Raw genomic sequence first — 20,312 nt, 5'->3', positions numbered from 1 at the left:
CAACTTTGCAAGAAATGAGATGGGTCAAGTTTGGGTTTTAATTTCAATATCCATCTGCAGGTCTGGATTATGTTCTTTTTCACCTCATTCTAGTGAGCCTGAGCTCTGTTCATTTCTTATTAGATCATCACTCCATGGGTATAAAAATATTCAAGTAAATTATGATTTTTGCCTGCTTTCTGTCTTCTCTCCACTCACTTTCTATCTTCTTGGCATATCTTCCTATTTTTGTGTCCCTTAAGCATATATATTTCACTGCCAGGAATGAAGCCAAAATGAGCCTGACCTATTTAGAAGTGGCTGCTTTACACCTGGTTGCAAAAATGACAGAAAATTAGCAAAGTGACTTTCCAAGCTCAAATGAGAAGCTGTGCTTCTAGGCTTCTGTGAGCTGTCATGACAGTGACAGCAACCACAAAACTTCTAAAAACAAAAATCTGAACAGCTGCTGACAGCTTAGAAAAAACAGCTTTATTTGCCTTCTAAGAAGATAAAGAAAAGCAATGGTCCACTGTGTGGCTTGCTGTATTTTAGTGGATAAAAACCAGTCTCTAATAAAAGGAAGCAAAGCAGTAAACTAGACTTTGTAAATGTTTTTCAGAAAAAAAATATCAACCCAGCTAAGACGCCCGGGAAATAAAGTTGTTTACCAATCTAAATTATACACAGAGTATTAATATAGCATTTCATCTTCTGTGAATGCTAACAAAAATTACTATCAGTCTGTTTTCCTGGTTTAAAACAAACAAAAGGAGTATATACATATATGCTAAAGAAATATGCATACTATAGATTATAGTAGAAACAAAAGTAAACAAAAAATAAATCATTGACATCAGTTTACCTCAAGGAAACAGGCCTCTCTTTCTGGACACCTGTGACCCAACCTTTCACAACATAGATAATATTTTGTTGATGTATCATAAAGAGGCTCTACACTGAAAGTCCAAAGGTTGGTAAAGTGGAAAATTGAAATTGTCATTACAAATAATGAAAAAATCAAAGGCAAACCTAATTTCAATCCATGGGACCATTAAGGGTGTCTTACATAATAACTACACAGACAGTCAACCCTCAACTGGAATTATCAGCTTTTATTCACTACGGTTATTTAACATATATGCAGAGTACACTATGCAAAATACCAGGCTGGATGAAGCACAAGCTGGAATCAAGAATGCCAGGAGAAATATCAATATCCTCAGATATGCAGATGACACCACCCTTATGGCATAAAGTGAAGAGGAACTAAAAAGCCTCTTGATGGAGGTGAAAGAGGAGAGTGAAAAAGCTGGCTGAAAACTCAACATGTAAAAATTAAGATCATGGCATCTGGTCCATAACTTCATGGCAAATAGGTGGGGGAAAAAAGGAAACGGTGACAGACTTTACTGTCTTGGGCTCAAAAATCACTGCAGATGGTGACTGCAGCCGTGAAATTACAAGATGCTTGCTCCTTGGAAAAAAAGCTATGACCAACCTAGACAGCATATGAAAAAGCAGAGATATTACATTGCCTACAAAGGCCTATATAGTCAAAGTTATGGTTTTTCCAGTAGTCATGTATGGATGTGAAAGATGGACCATTAAGAAGGCTGAGCACCAAAGAATTGATGCTTTTGAACTGTGGTGTTGGAGAAGACTCTTGAGAGTCCCTTGGACTGCAGGGAGATCAAACCAGTCAATCCTAAAGGAAACCAGTCCTGAATATTCATTGGAAGAACTGATGCTGAAGCTGGAGCTCCAATACTTTGGTCACCTGATGCAAAGAGCCGACTCATTAGAAAAGACCCTGATGCTGGAAAAGATTGAAGGCAGGAGGAGAATGGGATGACAGAGGATGAGATGGTTGGATGGCATCACTGACTCGATGGACATGAGTTTGAGCAAGCTCCAGGAGTTGGTGATGGACACGGAAACCCAGCATACTACAGTCCATGGGGTCACAAAGTGTCAGACATGACTGAGCAAGTGAACAATTCACTGTGGGGCCAGCATGTTCTATGGTAACTAGTTACCAGTAAAATAGATTGAGGGATTTGACCCAAAAGAATACTGCCTTTTAAATACATGTGTTGCCTGTTCAGAACCAAGCATTTCACCCACTACTAACACCTCCTGAAGACACTCTCTTCCAGAGATTTAAATCATAATTACAGTACAAAAAAATTACAATATAAAGCATGCTGTTTTTTAATAATTCCATCCAGCCAGGGGAAAAGACAGAAAGGTTTGTACTGCAAAACTAATTACTGAAGATCAACCAAATGTACAGGAACTGAGTACAAGAATTTAGAATATATAGTGTTATAAATAATGTCATTGAAAAACACTAAAAAAAAGTAGCCAGAACACTTCTATGTGGAGTAATAATCAACACAGTCTGGAATAAGAACCATTCTTCACTAGCACTTGTGTGATTCAGTTTCTGTCTTCAGAACTACTGCTCATAATACCCCCTTTCTTCTGATTAATGTGGAAATTTTGCATGAATATGTTTTGTTGCCTTGTAATTAATAGTTTTCCTAAGGTTAAAAGGGACTTGGTGGAGAAACAGACCACAACATGTTTCACAGCATGAATAAATTTACAGTAATTCACGGCAGGAGGGGCTGTTAGAAAAATATTGTGAGACATTTCAACTGTGCTGTGAATGGGAATGAGAACTGTGCAGTTCAACTTCCCAGCCTTGCCTACTGAGCTCACTCAATAACTAAGGGCAGAGGAGAAAGAAGAAAGGATATTCTTCCAAAATGCAAAAATGACAAAACACTTCAATGGGAACTGCAAAGTGCTAAAATATGGAATAATTTGGCTGGAAAAATATAAATGTTTAAGACATCTCTAATTAACTGACATACCTGGAACATTAATCCAAAATCTAGTCCCATCTGATCATTAATATAATGCAGTTCATGCATTTATTAATTGATCAATTCAGCAAGTACTAATCAAGTGACTGTTATGTTCAAGGGATACATCAGGCACCATGGAGGATGTGTTTGCTTATTAAATGGAGCGAATTTGGGGACTTACCTGGTGGTCCAGTGGTTAAGAGTGTGCCTGCCAAGGCAGGGACACAGGTCCCATCCCTGGACCAGGAACTAAGATCCCATATGCTGCAGGGCAACTAGGCCCATTCACTGCTGAGCTGGACCTCTAGGGCCCATGAACCACAGCTACTGAAGCCCATGCACCCAGAGCTTGTGCTTTGCAATAAGAGAAGCCACCACAGTGAGAAGCCCATGAGCTGCAATGCAGAGGAGCCCTCGCTGGCAACAACTACAGAAAAAGCCCTCACACAGCAACAAGGACCCAGCATAACCAAAAATAAATTAACAAATAATTTAAAAAACCTAGAGAATCTGTTTATCATATAACGCTTACACAGTTCAGTTCAGTTCAGTCACTCAGTTGTGTCCGACTCTTTGCGACCCCATGAACCGCAGCACGCCAGGCCTCCCTGTCCATTACCAACTCTCTGATCTTGCCCAAACTCATGTCCATTGAGTCAGTGATGCCATCCAACCATCTCATCCTCTGTCGTCCCCTTCTCCTCCTGCCCTCAATCTTTCCTAGCATCAGGGTCTTTTCAAATGAGTCAGTTCTTCGCATCAGGTGGCCAAAGTATTGGAGTTTCAGCTTCAACATCAGTCCTTCCAATGAACACCCAGGACTGATCTCCTTTAGGATGGGCTGGTTGGATCTCCTTGCAGTCCAAGGGACTCTCAAGAGTCTTCTCCAACATCACAGTTCAGAAGCATCAATTTTTTGGTGCTCAGCTTCCAACTCTCACATCCATACATGACCACTGGAAAAACCATAGCCTTGACTAGATGGACCTTTGTTGACAAAGTAATGTCTCTGTTTTTTAATATGCTGTCTAAGTTGGTCATAACTTTCCTTACAGGGAGTAAGCATCTTTTAATTTCAAGGCTGCAGTCACCATCTGCAGTGATTTTGGAGCCCCCAAAAATAAAGTCAGCCGCTGTTTCCACTGTTTTCCCATCTATTTCCCATGAAGTGATGGGACCGGATGCCATGATCTTAGCTTTCTGAATGTTGAGCTTTAAGCCAACTTTTCCATTCTCCTCAATGCTTGCACAACGCAATACTAAAAGGGGAAGTTTTTAAAGAAAGCCCACCTTGTAAAGAAATAAAATCCCAAAAGCTCTTTTATATTGAAATTAAAATATTACCAGTTGCAAACCAAATGCAATGGCCATAGTACTGGCAAATTGTTGGGTTTACAATGATGAAATACATAAGCCCATACTTCTATGAGTTACTCTTAGAATTAGCTAACAAGTTTCATCAAAAAAGAAAAAAAAGTGGCGATAAACTCCATCAATCTGTGACTTAAACACAATAGATATATAGATATGTTTTAAAAGTTTGCTGAGGGTGAGACCTAAAAGAAAAGCCAACTGACCATTAATCCATGTTTTAAATAAGACTTGAAGACTTGAGGATATTATCCAACTTATCCAACATGGAATTTCAGAGAGAGAATTTAAATCCAACGATCTGTTTGATGCTCAATCTAACTTCTCCTAGAGAACCAAAGTTGGGAAACTGTTGTTAGGAAAATTAATATGTGACTAAGCCCCAGATTAAAGCCTCTCCCTCTCATCTCAAATCTCTAGAAATTACATCGATTTTTTTTTAAAATACACAACCCCATTGGAAAATGAGAAGCCATAGCATCGCTGTATAAGAACTATGAGAAACTGCTGAACAAAAGAAAGTAGGGAAATGAAATTAAAGAAAAACAACACAGTTCCAAATAGACACAAGAGTATGTACTGCAACAAAACAGGGAGGCTGCTGTGCTGACCTGAGATTGTAGGGCACAGCGGGGCCTCCCCTCCACCAAGCCACTGGTTAGGAAAACAAGCAGGAGTGACAAGAGAAATAAGCTTTCCTCACCCCACCCTGGCCCTCTCACCTCAGGCATAGCATCCAACAATTGCTGCTGCTGCCCCCAGGTAGAAGCAATGAGTACCGGAAGTTTACAGGAGAAAATCAGTCATGCTAGGTACTGAGGATACCCGAGAGATAAGATGAAACACTGTATGGAAAAGGGTGTTTCAATCATTAAAAAAAAAAAAGCATCACTAGCGATTTCAGAAATTAAAAATTGATTGGCAGAAGGAAAAATTCAGTAGCTGGAGAAATAGCTGAAGGGCAAAGTAGTGAGTAAACAGGCCCCCATTATGCAGCACAAAAGAACCGGCAGATGGAAAGTATTATAGAAAGAGTGAGAGGTAAGGAGAGAGGAGCCAGCAGTGTAAATAACCGTCTAAATAAATTAGAAAATTCTTCCAGGACTGAAGATGTGAATACTCACACTGAAAAAGTACACTGAATGTCAAACAAAATAAAATTTTAAATACACACACACACGCCTAGTTACACTGTAGTAACATTTAAAAATAACGTGGGTAAGGAGAAAATCCTAGAAGATTCTAGAGAAAAAAGAAAAGCATGGGCTACCGATCAAGAAAGAAGCATCAGACTGGCCTTGGGCTTCTCATCAGCAATACTGAAACACAGGGAAAATGTGGTGATATCTGCAAAAATCTGAGGAAGTTATCTTGAGTCTAGAATTTTACACTCAGTGAATTCCAATGAGAAGAAAAAATACAGGCTGATTTTCCACTGGGCAAGAACATGAAGTGTTTTTTTTTTAATTTCTCTGAAAGAAATATTAGAAGATACACTCCAGCAAAAAGAAAAACCACTCAAAGAGGAAGTAGTGGAATACAAAATTCCAGGACATACAAAGAAATAGTAAATCCTCAAAAACATCAAGTAGCAATCTAAAAATAAAATCCCACATAATAACAATCTGAGAGAAGGGAGGTGAAAGTACAGGGAAGTAAAAGTATCTTTTCTCATCTTTTTGGGTATTCTTTCTGGATACTTACAGAAAATATGTTTAAGTATGTATGATAAATATTTTGGCCTTCTATAGTTTATACATAAAGAATTTATAACTTTCAAAAATTAAGAAAAAACAATGACCAGTATCAGTGAAAGAAAAAGGAAAGAAAAGGAGTAATCTTATAGAAAAACGGGCAAGATATAAGTAGGCAATTCAATGAAGAATAATTGCAATGTCCAAAAACAGAAGATACTCAATAGTAATCAGGAAAATGCAAACTAAAAAGTAATGACATACCATTTTTTTTAGAGATACAAAAAATAGGAAGCTTGCTATAAGGTACACTTTGCTAGGGTGGCTATAAATTGGTATAATCACTTTTCAATGTACAAACCACATTAACCAAAAATGCTGTTTCCTACTATGTACTCTAGAAAAGTCTTTGCCTCTGTATGTATGTACAAAGATTATGTATAAGGATACTTGTTGAAATACTTTTGTAATAAAATGGGAAATACCCATCAATATGGAAAATTTAGCATAATCAAGATATATTTTACCATGAATAGCACACAAGGGTTAAAAAGATATGATAGATCTATGGTTGCTGATCTGAATGATCACAAACAAGCAAAAGACAAGTGTAATATGTAAATGTGGGAAATTATTTTTGCAAAAATTTATATTAATAGTATCTGTGCAATTATAAGAAAAAAAAACCTTTGGAAAGAAAGTAAAAATCAGCAGAGAAAGAACATAACAGCTTAAGAACACATACAAAAAAGTCTATCAGTTCATCTTTTCTAATGTTGCTTTATGAAAAGCATTGTTGACATTGAAATTAATTGTGAATATTACCATAAAAGTAATCATTCAGTCCTAATCAATCAACCAAACACACGCCCTCTGACAGTGGATTCAAGGCCTCCCTCTTGTACACAGATTTCATTGACTAATTTGTAGGAAACAAATTCAAAAACATTAAAAATTGGCAAATTGGTCAGGAAACATTAGAACCAGTTCATTCCTATCCCTCCCCTGCCCTAATCACAATGGTCTATCAACAACACATTAGGGTGGGTGTATTACAGGAATGTTCTCAAGACAATATGGTCAAAAGTTAAAATTAAAAAAATTGAATTGGTTTCAGGCAAGGGCAAAGCAGATGTCTATTAAGAGCCTTTTGTGGAATCAGAGCAGGAGTCAGATGCCTTCCCTTTTGCCCTCTCAGTGGCTGCTGAAACAGTGTGGCCACAATAGCCATGGGGACTTGGGAGCTAGCCAAGAGGCCAGGTGACTCAACATTCAATTTCTTGTCCCTCTAGGAGATTTCTCTCGGTGGTACAAATTTATACCAGAATAGAGAACAGTTATCAGGAAAAGATAGATATTAAAAGCTTTTTTTTTTAAGTATTGGCTCATAAAGAAAGCTGAGAGAAGTTGACAAGGGACAAAGCTTTATTCCCTATTGTGAAATCAAACGGCCCTCGGTACAACAAAAACCTGGGGAAAGAGTAGCTGCTGTCTTCTAAGACTCCTCGGGGGAAGAAACAAATGTTTATCATCCCTTTATTACATTCTCATTAAGAATGAGTAGCAGCTATATATTCCTTAAATAAAAATTGACTCCAAACAATAGATCCCTCTGAAAATGAAGACTTGAAAGTTTATGGTTAATACACAGATTCCCCTCGGACAAGAACTAGGTGCTACATGACAGTCCACTGTGTCACCAGCCACTGGGCCAGAAGATCACATTTAATTGTGAACTGATTAACTGGTTGACTGATTAAAATTTCAACAGAGGAATAATATGCATATGTGGCGACTGCAGAGGAATGTCCCAAGAGCCCTCAGCAGTAAAATCCTAACCAGAACCCTTGGATTTTCCTTTCTTGTAAACACACTGGCACTCACACAGCTATAATTTTACAATATGGTGCCCTTTTAAATTCTGGAAGTACAAATGCTGGGGAGAGAAATGGGGAACAAGACTAAAGGAGACTGCAAACCCAGACAGTGGAGAAAGCACGCTTAAGGGTAAATCTGTGGCGCCCCACCAAGAAACACTGAAATCTGCCAGCAAGACAAGTTTAAGGGCATGTTCCGTATTGAATCGTATGTTCGCCTGCTGCCAGGACACATTATCCCCTGGGACCCTTCCTCGACATCAACAGGAGCCAACACTTTTGGTAACCAGGGATCACTCCACAGAGTGAGGTTGTGGGGAGCTGGGGGGTTCTGGCAGTAATGCCAGAGTGATGGGGAGCAGTGGGGAGCAGCAGATGGAACACGGACCACTCACCCACTGTCCACCTCCTGCGATGCAGTCTGGTTTCTAACTGGGCGGTCCACAGTCCCAAGGGTGGGGGACCCCTGCTGTACAGAGCCTGGGTGCCAACCAAATACATATGGCCAGTGAAGTACCACACTCTCAGCAGATACTCTTTGGATGGACGGATGGATGGACAGAAAAATGAACAACGAAATAAAGGAAAACAGTGTACACTTTTTCTGCATGCTTAAAATCATCCACTGAGCATTAATATTCTAGTTGCAAAGAATGCTCAGCCAAGTTGCTCTCAGCTACTGCACACAAAAGTGGCCCAACCCAGTTGAGACATCCACAGCATATATACAAAATCTGGGTGATGGTAACCTTCACAGCCTCTCTATCACACAATGGCAATTAGATAATTAATAGCAAGTAGAACTCATTGATTTAAAGGTATATTACCACAATGGGGTATTTGCAGGTTTGCCAGTGAAATATTCTTGCTGTTTTCATCCAGACAGTACAAATCCTGAGTTTCTGGACTAGGTTTAGTCTCCTGAAGAGTCTTGATCCACATAATGTCACAGGAGCACGTAAATGGGTTGCCCACTAGGATCCTACATGGAACAAAAATGAAATCCAATCAGCCTTCTATTTCTCAGTTTTAGCTATAGAAGTGTTTAACAAAGCACTAATAACATTATGAATGCCTTCCAGCTGGCAATCTGTGGAAGACACACCCATCTTTATAGTATAACTACTTATTATTCACTCATTAATTGAACACTGATCTTCTGCTATGTGTAAACACCCCCATAGAGGCTAAAGGGTGCAGAGTGATGTAAGACCTTTCAGACCCATAGGGAAACAAGATAGGAACAGAAATAACTATAATGTAGTACAGAAAACAATGTCTCATAAGATGGAGGAAAATAAGATGCCATGACAAATTTATCAGGTTATTACACTGTTACGAAGATCTTAAGGGAAGAAGCCAACATTACGTTTTCAGGAACACCAACATACTGACTTCGAACCAGGCTAGAGATTCACATGTTACCACTTAATAAGTTCAAACTTTAGTGGAGGGCAGAGCAATTTTATCTGAATTAAAAATGAAATTATGAATACAAGACAAAAGTTTGAGTGCCAGGAGGGTATATAATGATACAATCACAGACCAGTTTGGTGCAAGAAAGTCAAATTGGAGTGAATGTGAATGATAGAACCTGGAAGGAAGTTCTCAGACATCTCTCTCTCTCTCTCTCTCTCTCTCTCTCTTTCTCTCTCTCTCTCACACACATACACACACACAGACAGAAAAACACACAGACACATACACACACATGCGTGTGCATATCCCAAGCTCAGGTTTCCTGAGAGCAAGGGTAACGGAGCCACAGGCTGAGCTACTGAGCCCCTTGTTAGAGGGTGTTCACAGAGAAAGCCACCATTCAGCCATGCTGCCTTGGACTCCTGTGGCCTGTGATTGGTAAAGGAGGAAGTAGTCAAGAGGAAAATAAAAACCACAAGAAAAAAATCTTTAAATGCTTTTTTATAATACTCAGTGGCCTATTTAAGATGACTTCCATTTATGGAAATGAGCCTCTAAATGAGGCCATTTAAAATCATTATGTAGGCTCTGCCTGGCATTAACCACAATACTTGAGATTTCCTTGAGGACAGGACCTGGGCTTTGCAACATCATTTACTCCTGTGGTTTTCTGGTTGGATTCTAAGAATCTCAGGGAATCCCTGGAGACTTTTCCAGGAGTTTCTTTGGGGAAAATGTGGTCAAGGCATACTCATTTAATTTGTGTTGGCTTGATGGCCTCCAATTATCCCTCCAACACCAAAATAAGAGTTGACACTACTAGGTGTGGAATATGCAGTTGAAATCCACAATGTTTAAACCCCAACTAAGCTGTTCCCTGGTGTTCCAAAACCATGAAAAACTAAGAAGGAATAAAGAAGCAATGGGATCTTCAATTATAAATACACCAGTGTTCATCCAACCATACAGCACAGGCAGACAGCTGGCTTCTTCCTCTCACACACTGAGCAGACTTCTTTTGCAATGATGGTTACAGCAGGTTAGACTTAATCTGTTTAGGCTTCTACCTCTTCCACTGGATAGCAGAGTCCTGAAATGCACAAACCTTTCTCCTTATATCCCCATGGCCTAACATCATGTTAGTTTGATTTGTAACAGGCACACAGTTAACATTTATTGAGTGAACTGATCAAATATGCTACAGGGAGAATATTGAGACATGTGAAAATGAAACCAGAATCCAATTTTTAACCCATCACAAAAAGTCTGTGCAGTGATGCTCAAAATTTTTATACTGAATAGCTTATTCTATTTCACATATCTTCCTTAAGTTTTGTATGCCCATCCCTAAGTTAGAAACAACTCAAATGGCTCAGATAGTAAAGAATCCAATCACAAAGCAGGAGTCCCAAGATAAATCCCTCGGTTGGGAAGATCTCCTGGAGAAGGGAACAGCAACCCACTAAAGTATTCTTGCCTGGAGAATTCCAGAGACAGAGGAGCCTGGTGGGCTACAGTCTATGGGGATGTAAAGAGTTGGACACAACAGAGCACGCATGCATAGGCTTCATTGCTAAAATAGGCCAACAGAAGCCTCAGTTAATCCTAAACTAAACTCTTGGTGGGTTAGAAAACCAGTGTTGCCACTTTCTGAATTATGTTCATTCCAAAAGAGTTGCCACCATGCAACTCTCATTATTACCTAACTCATTTACTTGGTATTGCTCTACCAGTGGCATCTTCTAATCTGCACAATTTCTTTGTGAATATGGGTGGACCCTACATCCCAGGCCACATATAGGTTAAGAAAAAGTTATTGTCTAGTATTCAAAGACCTGGTCCACCTTTGCTCACTTCTGACACACACGTCCTGTGCCTTAGGGTTCTTTCGGGGGGGAATGTCAACAGTTTATACTTGCTTCACAGTGACAGCACAAGAATTAAGAGGACTTCCCTGGTGGTCCAGTGGCCAAGACTCTGAGCTCCCAATGCCCAGGTTCAACCCTCATCAGGGAACTACATCCTACATGCCGGAACTAAAAGAACTGGCAAAGCCAAATAAATAAACGAATAAGAATTCGGCACACTTGGAAATGCTGGCTATCAAAGATGAATAAATTTCAATGTTTTTCCTAAAGGGGATTTAGGCATGAGGATAAATTCTGAATGCAGTGACCAACCCTGTAGGAAATCTCACAAAGATAGGTGGGTAGGGAGAGTGTGTCTCTACTCCAGTGTTCACTAAGCGCCAGTGGGCACTGTTATTTGGAGCATAAACCAACAGTGCCTGCTGGTTTTGCCCACTGGTATTAATACTTCCTCCTTGAATGCATTTGCTCTCCATTAAGGCCTGAACAGAACAAAAACCTAACCAATGCTATGAGATGTGTAGCCATATTTTTCACACAAAACCCCTGTCTTTTCCTCTCCTTTAGGAAACAAGTCCTTTATGTAAAAACAACATTTAAACTCATCATAAATGATGTATTACTATTGAGATTTCTATTTTTTTACTGCTGAATCATACTCTCGTGAAGGAATAAAAAAAGTTAGCCCACAATTAAGAAATCATTTTTCAACTCATTTTCAAATTTTGATATAAAAATAGATCTTCAGCATCACTTATTTTTAAAAATACTTAATTACACTTCCTTTTAAAATTATTTTCCCCAAATGCCATACAAAATTATTACTTACAGCTCAGACAAGTCAAGGTGACGAAAATGTTTCCTAGACAAAATCGTCAGTTTATTTCGGGTAAAATTGCTGAAAGGAATCAAAAACATTAAATGTGAATTACAGGCATACATTTCAGAAATAAAGTATTTAGAATTTTTTTCAAAACATAATTTTATTTGATCATGGTTCCTGCCTTACTTAGATCCAGTAACCTCCTTCTTTCACCTTGAGTGATAGCTTAGTTTTTCCTGTCTCTGCTATAATTCTCACTTGAAAGTGGGGTTGGGGTGGGGGAGTTATAATGTTCATAACTTCTATTTTAAATCTTTTTTTTACCCAAAAGTTTCTTTTCCATATTCTGAGCCAAGTTATATACCTCCTAGAGATATTTGACCTTCTGAACAACTAATAGGAGGATTAAACTAAATTTAAAGCAAAACTCACTAGATGAAAAGATACTTCAAAAATAAAGAGCATGAATATTCTGAAATATTAACATGACACACACAATTTTGAATATGTCTCAAAAGTTATATACCTCCTAGAGATATTTGACCTTCTGAACAACTAATAGGAGGATTAAACTAAATTTAAAGCAAAACTCACTAGATGAAAAGATACTTCAAAAATAAAGAGCATGAATATTCTGAAATACTAACATGACACACAAAATTTTGAATATGTCTCAAAATGAGACACATGAGACACATGCTCAAAAATAAAGAGCATGAATATTCTGAAATATTAACATGACACACAAAATTTTGAATATTAATTGAATTTGACACATCCTAATCAAAAAGATAATACCTATTGATTAACTCTATGTGCTTGCTTCAAAATGACTTCCAAATAACCAAACAATTTCACAGTGAGAACAATAAAAACGAAATACCAGATAAACAAATAATATCTCAGATTTTGTCCAGAACAAATAGTCTAGCAACAAATCATTAGAAGATTTGGACCATCCAGACAATGAAAATATGTCCTATTTGCAACTGAAAAATACTAACAAATTTACTGACATGTTTCAAATATATATTAACAGCTTCATTTAATGAAACAGGAGTTTCAGTTTCCAGTGTTCAGCGCCATGAGATCTTGAGATGGGAAATTCGAAGCACTAATACTGGCAGCTGACTCCTGTGAATTTGTTTACTGGCTGAATTTATTTTAAAAGGGTGCAATGCTTGGGCCTCTAGACAAGTGTTTAAATAAGCAACATGAATGTAAAACAAATATTAGCTTTTACAAAACAGCTGAGCCTTCAACAATTTGTGATGAGCCTTTCAGTGCATGATTCCAGTTAAGCAAAGTGAGCACTGGGCTGAGTCAGGTAAACACGGGAGAGCTAAGGGGGAGCAGTTTTGGCCGCCCTGACGCTAGTGTGTGGCGTCCATCCCACAAAATCATGGGTCAGAGTCTCCTGGTATATCTGGCCAGTCTCCTGCAGAGAGAACTTAAGGATCAGGAGGAGCTAATATATGAACTAACACTAGGCAGTGGATGGATAAAGAAAATGCCACTTTAGCAGCTCATAATTCAAGAAGGCACGTGGTCACTTCCAGCTTAATTCTGTATTGAGATTTCCTCTCATTCAAACTTCATCCACACCAAGATGCCCTCTTTCTTCTATGCTGGCATCTTCTCTTTTCACACTGAGTGTAAAGTGCTCACCCACATGAGAAAATAATCCAGAGGAAAGTTGTAAAATGTGCCCACATAAGTCTTTTCTTTTGGAACGTGAATTACAAACGGGTTTCACTAGAGTATAATACATTGACAAGTTACTCTGTGTCTTCACCACAGCCTGGGAGGCACACATGTTTTCATCTTCATCCCAAATCCCCATTCTTCTGAAGGAAAAAAAAAAACAAAAAACAAAAACAAAAAAAAAAAAAAACGTATTTTCCTCCCAAGAAGAATGAGGAGTGAGGGCGCAAAGAAAGAGGACATATTCATTGTCACAGTTCCAGGTCAGCTAGCAAGCCAGCACAGGGGCAGCTGCCCTGTCGAGCTGCTAGCAGCACAGCCCAGAGCCGGGAACAAGATGAGTTTTATGAACCATACTTATTATTGGGGCCAAAAGCCAAAAGGGAGGAGGAGGGGAGGAAACAAAATCAACAATCCTCTTACTGTTTGATTATAGAACTTTTGCAAAGGAGCTAATTAGCACCTCTGCAAAGCCCCTGGAAAACACAAATACTGGTTTTTCTCACAGTTTCTAAGTTCTCAGGGACTGGGCAGGAATTAAAGGCACCTAGAAATAAACTCAGGGATTAGTCCTAGGGGGCTCTGGACAGTCAGCGCGGTGTACTAAATATGCATAGTGTAGGAGAGGAATAATGAAAGTAACAGACAGGATCCAATCTGAATGTCCCTAAAGCCCAAAGTGAAACAGATGCTCTTGTGAATATTTTTATTTTGTTGGGAAAACTGAGAGAGATAATCAGTATATCCCAGGGGTAGAGAGAAATAGCCTTTCATATACAGATCTTTATCAGCTCCCTTACAGTCATGGTGCTGAGAGTTAACTAAGGATGCTGCTCAGGAAATCAAGAACACCAGGGCCCCGAATTCTCAGTCATAGCAAGAGGTTGAGACCCAGGTCTCGAAAGACAGACACCTGAATGAATCCCTTCTTCCCTGCCACTTCCTAAAGCCAACTGCTGAAATGAATTTCTATTTTGGCCATTAGAAGCCTCTTCTGTCATGTGACTTTCTGAAGCTTACTTACACTCTGACTTCTGTCTGAATATCAGCCTGACTTCATGCTGTCTTACCATTTGACAATCGCCACAAATATCAATAATGTTTGTAGTTTGATCGATAATTAGACTTCCCAATTGTTGGCTTTTAAAAAACTATATTATGTCCATCTCCTTGGTTTCTTATTTTCAAATGACACCTCTTTGGGAGACTTGAACAAATAATTGACTTTAAATAAGTAAGTACAGCCCAGAGAATGCTATTAAAATTATTCTACCATATATCAGCCTAAAAAAAATTACAAAAGGTGGCTTTGGTTTTCATATAAATATCTTAGAATGAGGAAAGTAGGGAAAATAGAAGAGGCACAGCAGAGTCATAAATAAATCTATTTGTAAAACCATAATTAACCATAACCCACGATATAGATCATAACGTCAGGGGAAGTGATGTAGTAAGACAGCCAGTCAAATGCAGTCGTTGAGTAATTCAGGTCTACAGTCAGCAGTAATGAAAATACCACTACGTAACCACCAAGGTCATTAATTACACTTAAGTGATTGCCTTAGAGCATTTCATCTTTTTCCTGTGTCCAACTTCTCTCTTGTTTACGTTATCAAGGCCTACGTAAAGACACCAGAATTTGTGCAAACAAACCAACTACAGAGATGCTGCCAAAAAGCCTCTAAATGAAATGTGTTAATAAAGTTCCTTGGAGTTTTATCACCTTTCTCCAAAAGTTTTGCATTTTAATTCTACAGACTTTATTTTCAAATTGACTTCATCATTAATGCCACCTATGAAATATAAAGCCATTGTACTAGCTTGATGAAATTAAGGTTTTTCCTAAGATCAACAAATCACCATGGAGTGTCCAGGCAATCTACTCAAAGAGAATGATTTCTTTTATAGACTGACCTGAATAACAGTCAGGGAACTGTTCTACCCAAGACAAAGAAAGAGGACAGATGTTACAAGGGATGATTCTCTCATTATATGCAAAACTATTTTCTGTATTATTACTAAAAGAACATAGCCAAGATGAGCCCTGCATCAAAATTCTGCCACTTTCCATCTGGAAACCTAATTTTATTAATACATTTATGAAATGGGAACCAGAAAGATCCTTCCTACCAACTGTTAGAAAAATCAAGTGAGATCAAGCAGGTAAGAATTCTGCAGGTAGACTGTAGACTATGAAATACATAAGGTGTTGTTGCAGAGAACCTGCAAAGCACAAGAGAGTCAGTGAATGTAGGCAACATCCTCCCACAGAAATTCCTACTGAAAACTTGGGGTGTGGGGGGTGACAATCAGAGCCTAAGGGTGGGTAATCCTCTGCTTCATGAAGAAACATCTTAGGAAGGCCACACCTTATTGACTAAGCGCCATGTCTAAGAGGATTTAACAGTAAACAACCTAAGCGTTCCTACTGTCTATATTTCCATTTGACGTCAGTTGATATCACCCTGACTTCAGTGGAAGCCTTTGCTATTGTTAGAATTGTCTGAACCTCTGGCAAGTTTCGTGATTGATTTTTCTCCACTTTTATCAATCACGGCAGATAGCTTTTAGAAAATGAAGGTTCAAAAGAGGACCTACCGTAGGAGAAAGTGCATGAGCAATTTTTAGTTCCCTGTGAAGGCCAAGGCCAAGTCAGTTTCTTTCAATTCCACTAGTTTGATGTCTTCCAGGGAACATGTCATGAGTCCAAGGAAAAGAATCGAGAACGCTGCACAGGACATAGTTTTCACATCAGACTCCTTTCTGTTGGCCTATTGCTCCGTCCAAGATGGAAATGGCCCAGAAATTCATGAAAGGGAATAAGTAGGCTGTTCTAAGTACCCCTCTGAAGCTATTCAGAAATCAAAGCTAATGTTTCTAAGCTATTGTCGAAGCTATACTAACTTTTTAAAAGGAGATTTCTAGCTGGGAAAGGAGGAAAATAAACAGAGTGGGGAAACACTGAATAAATTGGGTCCTGGGAAGCAAAAGAACCAAGTTTTACTTACATGTGCTGTAAGTTGCTGTTTTTCAGGAATGCTTTATGAGCCACAGACTTTAATCCAGAATCCACAATGGTCCTAAGAAAGTACACAATGGCGTGAATGTTAGAGCTAATGAACACCCGTCCCTCTGACTATTACAGAGCATAAAAATGTTCTGACATAAGGTATGCAAGTTCTGAGTACTCACAGGTTTTTCAGTCCCACATAAGCTTCAAGATCATCTTCGTTGATGATTTCTAATCTTTTCTGATTTGCAATGTAACTGCAAAAAAACAAAAGGGTGCAAACTCAAGACTCAATGCAGGCAATCCATAAAAATTAGGTAACTTCCATCCAACCTCATCAGACTGCTCAAGGTGATCCCTCCTCACCCACCTGGCCCCACCATTTACTTTAAATACAGCAAGAGGAGGAATACCGAGTGTGATCAAGGAGAAACCATGGTTGAGCAGCTTTCATATTCAATGACAGGACCATCAGGTTTCTTATTAAATTTTTATCACTCTTTCAGCTAACAAGTTCAGTTTGCCTCTCCACTCAAGGTATCCCCTGGATACAGAGGTGAAAATAACTTACAAATGCACCCACTACCTCTCAAAAGCATTTCAATCTGTCACAGCCACAGGGATGCTGGAATCACCACATAGGACAAGTCACATCTGCTCTCACCTTCCAAGAGTAGCAGTCCCTCCTTCCTTTTACCTCCGGAAACACTGAAGCAGATTCCCCTCCCCCTTTCTCTCCCTTCATCCCTTCTTCCCAACCCTCTCTTTCCCTGGCCCAGGATCCACTCTTTCTGCTTTTGTCAGTAATGAGATGAAATTTTCCTTTCAGGAACCACATTTCACAAACCCCACATTGCCCTCATATACTCTCTGTAAAGGGGCTTCCCACATGACGCTAGTGGTAAAGAGCCTGCCTGCCAAAGCAGGAGACTTAAGAGATGTGGCTTCGATCCCTGAGTTGGGAAGATTCCCCAGGAGGAGGGCATGGGAACCCACTCCAGTATTCTTGCCTGGAGAGTCCCATGGACAAATGAGCCTGGCAGGCTACAGTCCATAGGGTCACAAAGAGTCAGACACGACTGAAGTGACCTAGCACATATGCACGCAGGCACGCACTCATTCTCTGTAGAAACCTCTTCCCCATTTGCCAGTCCTTCAAATGCAGGAGTAGACAGGGAATGCTGGTTGCACCGAGAGCTCCATCCCCCTGGCCATGATGACTGGTTTAGAAATGTGTTCTAACCTTGACAAGACTAATGAGAAGCTTCCCTAAAATCAAAAGATGAATGCTGTGACCATGCCTTTCTCTTTCTCTGGGATCTTAGCTGAAAGATTACACAGGCTTGGGGATTCCATGAGAAATATTTCTACCACAGGGAAAGGTAATGTTCAAGAAGGAAGTCAGCACACAGGAGGAAAGAGAGCTAAGAGATAAAAAGAGGGAGAATTCTGAAAATGCCACTTAAAACCTTTGGATCCACTTGTCTCTGAGGTTAGTTTTCACTAATGAAAGTTTGATCTGAAATTTCTGTCACTTGCAACCAGTAAAGTCACTGGTAATATAAACACAAAGCTATCAAACCTATTACCATGGAATTACCCTGTGCTGAAGTTATCTCAGCATCTGTCTATTCACTTTTCTTAGATCATGACCTCTTTCTGAAGATAGCTGGATCCTGTTTTATAATTCTTAACATGTACTATGGGGCTTCCCTTGTAGCTCAGTCAGTAAAGAATCTGCCTGCAACGCAGGAGACCCAGGTTCAATTCCTGGGTTGGGAAGATCCCCTGGAGAAGGAAATGGCAACCCACTCCAGCATTCTTGCCTGGAGAATCCCATGGACAGAGAAGCCTAACAGGCTACAGTGCATGGGGTCACAAGAGTTGGACACGACTTAGCAGGTAAACCACCGCCACAACATGCACCATAGCATCTAACAAAGCACCGTGTACAAAGTAGGTCTTCAAGGATGAAGGATGGACAAATGGATGGATGAACAGAAGAATGAATAGGCAACACTTGGAGCTCCATAGACAATCCAGGAAGTTGTATTAGAATGGATTTTTCTTTCTTTTCCAAAGCATTTAAGATATATAGCATCCCAATTAAGACACTGAAAACAAATATGTAACTCTACTGTTAACAACATTAATTGAGAAAAATAATAGCCAATGAGGGAAAAGATATAGCATCTATAGGTCCCTTCTGCTCAATCCAAAAAAAGGAAAAAAGATATCAAAATACATAGTAACTATTGGGACACTCATTTTTAGAAGATAAATGTTAGAAATAAAATAAAGCACTTATTTTTAGAAAACAAACTTTAGAAATAAAATAAAAAGGTTCTGAGAGAACCAAATCACACAAAAAAGAAATGAATTTAAAAGGACCCACATAAACTTTGTCTCCTGTTACATAAGAAAGCAACATCAGGCAACATCCAAGAAAGGGGAGCATCTTCTACTCAAAGAGCTTGGCTCTCCGCAATACCCGGGGCCTGGAACATAATAGACTTGCAGGAAGGATTCACTCCCTTTGATTCTACTTCACACAGAAAGAAATATTTTCAGACTTTCAGACTGATTACCAAACAACAAATTTTAACATTATGAGTTTTTATGAGATATTTCAAAATTACCGCACTTTAGATATTTTTTCCCCCAAGATTTTCAATCCACTAACATTTTCCAGTAAAAACCATAGTAACCTCCCTGTTCTAAGTCACTTCCCAATAAAAAACACATTCCAGAGAGCCCCACATTTTAATACTTTTTTCATGCACTTGGCAGAAGAAAAGGACAATGTAGGCAAGGTTTCCTCTGGGGTCACAACCAGGATTCCAGAGAACTTGTTCCCTCCTCACAGCTGAGCTAACACGGTGGCTGTCACTGTTCTGAAATCCTCAGATTCTTCAGCTCTCTCTGCCTGCCTCGTCACCGACAGCATCAGGGCTTGACACTCAGGAGGTATTTAATCAATGTCTGTGGCACAAAGCATTTATGTTTAACTTTTCCTGTAATTATTTATGCCCTTTATTTTATTGTTATTTCATTTTCATCAGATTTTCAATTTATAAACCCCCCACTTGTATTCAATAACATACAATAAGCTAAACATAAAAACGAAAAGCACTGCAGAAAGCAAAGCCAGGGCAGAGATGTCAGTGAAGCTAGGAATTGGGTTTAAAATGCATATTTTGGGTTAGCCAAAAAGTTCATTGGGGTTTTTCTATACAAGCTAATGGAAAAACCAAATGAACATTTTGGCCAACCCAATATTTGCTGGAAAAGGACCACAAGCTTAATTCTAAGCTTTCCAGTGACCAATGCCCAGGAAGAGAAGAAAAGAAAGATACATTTACTCAATGGGAAATTCACAGTGATCATGAGATGAAAAATAAGTCAGATGTTAGGCAACACATAACTCTTCTTGAATCTAAGACAAGACAGAAGATTTTGCTGAAAACCATCAAAAAAAAAAATACCATGTGAAATTATGAAAAGTGGTCACTGGAGAATATTCTTCCACTGTGGAGGCAGTAATGCCCTGTATAAAGAATGGATTTTCCTCCTGATCAAAATGGAAAAAAGTCAACAGAAGAGCTGGATGAAAAAGTCAGCAAGTGCCCCTCTGGATGCCAAGAATTCCCTGTCGTAAGTTACCGTCTGCACAGATGCCCACATCATAGCT

General features: G+C 39.1%; 1 protein-coding gene across 2 annotated transcripts in view; it reads right to left on the bottom strand.

The window, feature by feature from the left end:
* NTRK2 (neurotrophic receptor tyrosine kinase 2) overlaps positions 1-20,312 on the bottom strand; it is a 388,739-nt gene that overhangs the window by 334,442 nt on the left and 33,985 nt on the right. For both annotated transcript variants that reach the window (XM_065946651.1, XM_065946652.1), the window contains exons 4-7: positions 16,804-16,878; positions 16,620-16,691; positions 11,914-11,982; positions 8,625-8,779 (exon numbers count right to left, since the gene is read on the bottom strand). In XM_065946651.1, the coding sequence (XP_065802723.1) occupies positions 8,625-8,779; positions 11,914-11,982; positions 16,620-16,691; positions 16,804-16,878 (371 nt within the window). The remainder of the gene's footprint in view (positions 1-8,624; positions 8,780-11,913; positions 11,983-16,619; positions 16,692-16,803; positions 16,879-20,312) is intronic.

Source organism: Muntiacus reevesi, chromosome 10 (genome assembly GCF_963930625.1).
Source record: "Muntiacus reevesi chromosome 10, mMunRee1.1, whole genome shotgun sequence".
Taxonomy (NCBI): Eukaryota; Metazoa; Chordata; class Mammalia; order Artiodactyla; family Cervidae; genus Muntiacus; species Muntiacus reevesi.
Note: the sequence above shows the minus strand (reverse complement) of the source record. Positions and strands in the feature narration are given on the sequence as shown.